At 36.4% G+C, this 6,471-nt stretch overlaps 2 protein-coding genes across 2 annotated transcripts; one reads left to right on the top strand and one right to left on the bottom strand.

Annotated features, from left to right (window-relative positions):
- The first annotated feature begins 1,605 nt into the window (after positions 1–1,605).
- Positions 1,606–2,658, top strand: si:dkeyp-80c12.8 (uncharacterized protein LOC107963954 homolog). Its single transcript, XM_058786318.1, has 3 exons — positions 1,606–1,723; positions 2,118–2,267; positions 2,335–2,658. The coding sequence occupies exons 1-3, from the start codon at positions 1,678–1,680 to the stop codon at positions 2,436–2,438; spliced, it is 300 nt and encodes a 99-aa protein (XP_058642301.1). The 5' UTR covers positions 1,606–1,677; the 3' UTR covers positions 2,439–2,658.
- A 1,452-nt stretch (positions 2,659–4,110) lies between these two features.
- Positions 4,111–6,219, bottom strand: msx1b (muscle segment homeobox 1b). Its single transcript, XM_058783220.1, has 2 exons — positions 5,831–6,219; positions 4,111–4,959 (listed from the first exon to the last, which is right to left on the bottom strand). The coding sequence occupies exons 1-2, from the start codon at positions 6,186–6,188 to the stop codon at positions 4,556–4,558; spliced, it is 762 nt and encodes a 253-aa protein (XP_058639203.1). The 5' UTR covers positions 6,189–6,219; the 3' UTR covers positions 4,111–4,555.
- Positions 6,220–6,471: the final 252 nt, after the last annotated feature.

Below are 6,471 nucleotides of genomic sequence, written 5' to 3' on the forward strand. Positions count from 1 at the left end.
GGTAAATTTAGTTACTCGTTGAAATTAGCTAATTAACCTTTTGATGTATTCAGAATTTTGACAAAGTGACATAAAAATGTACTGAGAAGCTCATTCTTTTGTTTGTTAGTTTATATAAAAAACAAATAAGTTCCGCACATGAAAAATAGTCCAAGCTGCTCATATAAATTTATTGTCCAGTGGTCACAAATAAAGTACAAATGTGCAAACCGCCATAAGTTTATGCACTTAATTGGAGTTGGACTTGTGTCTGGCGCTACACTTTTCCAGTCTCTTGTTTGTTAGTTTATAGCAATGGGAATGACAATAACAAAATGTCATTTATTCTTATTAAATAATAGCAAATAGTCCAAACATGGCTGAACTGACTTTGTGTGACTTTGGCACTTTTTTATGCTGATAAAAATAAATTACACCATGTTACAGTCTTGGGTCATGATGTACCATCAGTGAATGATGCCTTTGTGATGTTTCACAAATAATGAATAGATCTCACACTGCTGCTGCACAAATGTAACAACTCATTAGTAATTCTAGAAAAACAATGTAACATTGTAAAATGTGACCCTGGACCACAAAACCAGTCTTAAGTGTCAATTTTTCGAAATTGAGATTTATACATCATCTGAAAGCTGAATAAATAAGCTTTCCATTGATGTATGGTTTGTTAGGATAGTAAATATTTGGCCGAGATACAACTATTTGAAAATCTGGAATCTGAGGGTGCAAAAAAATCAAAATATTGAGAAAATCGCCTTTAAAGTTGTCCAAATTAAGTTCTTAGCAATGCATGTTACTAATCAAAAACAATGTTTTGATATATTTACATTAGTAATTTTACAAAATATCTTAATGGAATATGATCTTTACTTAATGATTTTTGGCATAAAAGAAAAATCTATAATTTTGACCCATACAGTGTATTTTTGGCTATTGCTACAAATATACCCCAGCGACTTAAGACTGGTTTTGTGGTCCAGGGTCACAAATATCTTTAGATCATGCATGCTTCATCATACAGCAATAAAAATGGCTGATTTTGCTAACACACACACACACACACACACACACACACGTTTACTTAGCTATCTAAATGGGGACATTCCATAGGCGTAATGGTTTTTATACTGTACAAACTGTATGTGCTATTGCCCTACACCTAACCCTACCCCTTACAGGAAACTTTCTGCATTTTTACAATTTCAAAAAAACTTTGTTTAGTTAATTTTTAAACCCGTTTTACAAATGAGGATGTCCCCAAAGGTAGGGTTTTGGAGGTTAATTCAGGTTTACCTCACTTTTGGGTACAAATTTGTCTCCAAAATATGGTTAAGTAGGCACACACACACACACACACACACACACACACACACACTTAACATATGTATTATACATATGTTAAATATAAAACATAATACATGTTTATATATATATATAGAGAGAGAGAGAGAGAGAGAGAGAGAGAAGCGTCTAGTTTCCACATAAATCTTAAGTTAGAATATGTCTCTTTTACAAGACATTTTCACGTCCATTTAACAATCGCATTACTTAAGATTTGTAATGACGCACATTTCAGAATAGGAGAAACCTCCCACTGATTGTTTAAAAGTGTATCAGTCCACAAGTTGAGTCCATTTACAGAGTGAGAAACTTCAGCAGTCATCTTTTTGGTAAGAAATGAAGCCGTTTTGCGCTGTTTGTATCCTGTTGCTTCTTACTCATGGTAAGCCTGATTGTTTATTTTTTAAATGATTATATCTGGTCCAACTTTTCAAATTTTTAACTTTTCATGAAAAGCTGCGATTGTTCTATGGTTCCACAAAGAACCTTTAACATCCATGGAATCTTTCCATTCCACAAAAAGTTCTTTATAGTGGAAAAAGGTTCTTCAGATTATTCAAATATTCTTCAGACTAAGAAAAATGGTTCTTTTAAGAATTTCACTGATTATTGAAATTATTTTTTTCACTGACCGGTTCACTGAAAGCTTCTTTGGGGGTCCTTCGGTGGCATCTCTGCAAAAACCCTACATTTTGGAACCTTTCTTTTTGTGTTATATGCAAGTAACTTGTTTTCTTCAATCACTAATATTTTTCTCTTCTCTTTCCCTGTCTCAGATCTTGCTCTCTTATCATCCAAAGGAATGGCATTGAAGTGTAACCTGTGTGTTTCCAAAGGGAATGGGGACCCCTGCACTCCATCAGTGCAGACATGTCTTTCCCACATGACGGCCTGTGGAAACATCACATTTAGAGCTGGTTTAACGGGTGAGTTCAGCAGCCATCACAGCCCTTAAACAGATAGTATGAACACTTATTTGTGTTGTTTCCACAGCTCCTCCTTCTATCCGTTCCTGTATAAGCATGTCGGCCTGCTGGAGCTATTTGCTCGCTCGAGAAGTGAAGGCTGTGTGCTGCAGGACTGACCTCTGCAACTGAGCCAACAAACATGTAATCAGTGCCATTAAAGACTTACGCTTTAGCTGAATTCTACCTTTCTGTAACCTTGGCAGTGTGATTATACGAAATTGTACTGAACGCTTAAAGGCTCAGCAGGCAAATGTAACAACGAATTGCAACAAAAATGTTACAAACAGTAATGATGAATAACTTTTTGCAAGCAACAATAAAAGCAGTCAAGAAGTGTCTATATTGTGTTCCTTCGAGGTACAATCTGTACACAGGTCACACAAAACGAACAAATAACTGAGAGATATCACTTTAAAATCAAGTTTGCAGTTAATAATGAGTAATAAATGCCAACTGAGGGTTGAAAATTGAGATCAGATAATAGACCTTAGTCAGTGTGGCGCCATATTTAATTTTCGGCAGGAATACAAACGATGCTGTGAGGGACGATGGATTCTACGCGGACTGTTCAGACGACGAAACGTCTTTTTGAAAAATCCGAATCAAATTTTCAGTGGACATAAACTCAATAAAACTTTTGTTTTGAAAGTTGTGAGCCTCGTTTTCAACAGCGTAAAATTCAATATGACGTCTAACCAAAATAAGGTCTTTCCTGTCTAAAGGCACATGTTCTTTATTGCTTTTGCTTGTTATTTAGATGCGTTTAAATGACTCTTTGACAGCATCAGTCAAATATTTTGAGACAGCTATCTTATTAGGTTAGCTATGAGGATTTTTTTTTTCTGTTTGTCACTCATTAAAAAGAAAGGGATAGCTACTGCTGCATCGTTTCTTTTCTTTTCTTGTATAGGTGTCACGTGTCAACTGAAAACTTGGTAGTTCAAGGCTGAAGTGGCTCTCAAATAGATAGCAATGCCTGTCAAAGAGTTTCAGATGGCGCCATCTCCTGGACGATAGACAAATAGACACAAGGCAAGAGTCAAGGATGGAGCTTTTTCGCTACAAATGCACAAAACAAAACAAACAATTAAAATAAAATAAACTAGCTCCTCAAAATGATCGCATAAGCAGCCTACATGTTGGCCTATTCATTATGCAATAAACAAGAACCTAAATCTGACCAAATAGAAATTTGCCCTGTGATTTTGTCCAAAAAAAAAAAAAATTAAACTGAATTAAATTAAAACATTATTTTAAAAGTTAATGCTAACTTCAAATCTCGACTGATGGCATTTCAGATCTGTTATCTTGACAAAACAAACAGATCGATAGATAGATGATAGATAGATAGATAGATTGGGTATAAATGAGAGAAGTCTCATAATTTTTCTCTTTAGTTTTTAAGTACAACATTTGTGATTAGTTAATGTGCAAATCGTACTCTGACTACTTTAGATAATTATTGTGCGAGAAAAAACGAAGCACCATTTATCTTTAATATTCCGCACGTTTATGTGGATCAATGCCTGCATGTTTTATGCAGCCTATTTCCAAAATGTGGAAATTTAAATAAGCCTTTTAAATAGGCTAAGTATAAATAAAATCGAGTAAATAAAAATAAATAAATATTAGTAGCCTATAAATAAAATCGAATGACAGAAATAAGAAAATTGTTTTATCAGTGCCAGATACAACAAAGACAATAATAGGCGTCCAGAAATAAGACGATAAAACAAATGGGAAACGGATAAACTTAAGAAAGAATATTTTTTTATTTTATTTTAGACTAATAAATATTTGGTCTTTCAAGGCACTTCCAACATAAGGCCAATAAGTACTTCTTCTGACGGATAACCTCCGTGTCAGATGATCTTAAAAGAGTTACACATATACCTGCTCCACAAGAGCACCTCAGTATACAACACGAAGAATAAAACACGACAAAATATACAGCAGCCTCCTTCCGCGATTTCATGTGGCTTTAGGGAATTGGGTTAAAACGTGGCATTACCGTGTCCGTGATGATATTATAATTAATTACAGTAGGCCTAATAACCAAGAGTAATTAGAAACTGTTCCTCAAATTAATTAGCCTACAAAAGTACATGTTGTCCGTTAAAGTTATCCAGCACTTATTTGTGCAATTACCAACGCTATTATAGCCTAATTTTCCCTGTGAATTTCGTGTAAACGTTCATATTTGAGCAAGTCATTTCAAAGTGGAAGAAGCCGTCAGATTAATGTTTTTAAGACAAATAATACATCCCATAGGACACGGGTCCGTTAAATAGTCCTGGCATCGGAACGGGCCGCGGGAAAGAGGCTGGAGGTCCGTACAGAGATGAGGGGGATCCCAGAGGGAAGGGCAGCGCGAAGGGGGCCAGAAGCGGCTTGGAGGCGCATTTGAACTTCTCCAGCTCGGCCTCCTGAAGTCTCTTGGCCTTCGCCCTCCTGTTCTGGAACCAGATCTTGACCTGAGTCTCGGTGAGGTTGAGGGAGCTGGAGAACTCGGCCCGCTCGGCGATGGAGAGGTACTGTTTCTGTCGGAACTTGCGCTCCAGGGACAGCAGCTGGGAGGTGCTGAAGGGAGTGCGCGGCTTGCGATTAGTCTTGTGCTTGCGTAAGGTGCACGGCGGTGGGCTCGAGTGACCTGGAGGAAACGGCGAAATAAAAAAAATAAAATAAAAATATTTCGTTAGAAATACGTCTCCAAATGCCTTTGTCTTTCTTCCTCGTGCATTTCTGAAAACCCTTATTTCTTTCTTGCAAAATTATCTGAAATCTGGTTTGAATCTCAGCCTGTCTGTTAAAACAAACAAACAAACAAACAACAAAAAAAAACTTTCAGCTTTATTATTTTGCAGCCAAAAAGATTTTGTACACAAATATTTTTTTTAAATGGCCATTTCACAATAGAAAGTATAATGTTTTTAAATAAATTAGTATTTACTTTTACTGATTAATTATTAATTAGTATTACAATTGTTTAATATTTAATGGATACATATTTTTGTTGTCGTTGTTGTTTGTACACTATTGTTATTATAGTAGCCCAACTGTAGCAGTTCTCTATTTAGTAATGAGGTGTGATGGTTAAATATGGATTAGGCCCTATTATTTATTTTTTGAAATATTATTTTTAAGCATTTTCTTTCTTTCTTTCTTTCTATTACATAACATTACAAAACATTTTAATAATTTTTATAAACAAACTTGTTTGCACTAGTATTTACTGGCAAATACATTTTTCTTGTTTTGTCATTTTGGCAAAGGTACCAATAACATTGAAAATATTTTTCTATAAAATAATTGATTTTTTATTTATAATAAAAATGTGTTATTTTCAAACGATTAAAGAGTTTCTAAATGTACAAAAGTATGTTCAAAACATAAATGTATTATGCTATCTGTGAATAATGAAGGTGAACGTGATTATGCATTAAAATATTATAATATTTACACTGTTTTGAAAGAAAACAAAACTCCGTTCTGACTGTAAATAGGCTAGTTGAAACACTTACGAGGAGGAGATGTGAAAGATGAGGAGTTTGACCAAGTGCTCTGTTCCTTATCGCTTAATTCTTCACTGTCGTCGTTTAGGCTGTCCGAAACGCTTGACAAACTGTCCACAGAAACTTTGGTTTTCTCTGCAAAGTAAGTCCTTACTAAGTCCTGTCCCAGTCCCAGTCTCGCCGGGGAACAAGCGACCTGGCAGCTGGATTTGGCCATCAGGGATTCAACACTGAACGGGAGGTAAGTCTTCTTCACTTTATGTCCTGTGTCGGTGGTCATATCTCTCGACTTTTGACTTTCCTCGCTGTCCGAGTCCGATTTCTCTTGAGATGTCGTCGTTTCAACGGGTCCCTTAGGAGGATTCATCGTGAACCATCCGCCGCAAGCTGTCCCAACAGTTTCTAACAGGCTGTGGTCCTGCGCTGCCTCGGTACACTTATAATAGTTCGCAAACTGCGCTCCTCCAATCAGCGCGCGCGCTCTTCCAGCTGACTTACCGAAGCCTCGATTTGATTGGTCGGAATGTTCCCCTGGGGCACTCTCGGACCAATCACAACCAACTCCTTAGAAGTCATGTGGTCAAGTTGACACCAAGACATCAAGGGGATGTTGAGAAAAATGAGTACTTAATCGCGGATGTCTTGCTGAG

Source organism: Onychostoma macrolepis, chromosome 01 (genome assembly GCF_012432095.1).
Source record: "Onychostoma macrolepis isolate SWU-2019 chromosome 01, ASM1243209v1, whole genome shotgun sequence".
Lineage (NCBI taxonomy): Eukaryota > Metazoa > Chordata > Actinopteri > Cypriniformes > Cyprinidae > Onychostoma > Onychostoma macrolepis.

Bases quoted from the DNA above. Each gene is read 5' to 3' on its own strand.
- si:dkeyp-80c12.8 (XM_058786318.1), top strand. From the start codon at position 1,678: ATGAAGCCGTTTTGCGCTGTTTGTATCCTGTTGCTTCTTACTCATG. The intron at 1,724-2,117 runs GTAAGCCTGATT...TCCCTGTCTCAG, and splicing joins CCTGTTGCTTCTTACTCATG to ATCTTGCTCTCTTATCATCC. The intron at 2,268-2,334 runs GTGAGTTCAGCA...TTGTTTCCACAG, and splicing joins ATTTAGAGCTGGTTTAACGG to CTCCTCCTTCTATCCGTTCC.
- msx1b (XM_058783220.1), bottom strand. From the start codon at position 6,188: ATGAATCCTCCTAAGGGACCCGTTGAAACGACGACATCTCAAGAGAAA. The intron at 4,960-5,830 runs GTAAGTGTTTCA...CGTTTCCTCCAG, and splicing joins ATCTTTCACATCTCCTCCTC to GTCACTCGAGCCCACCGCCG.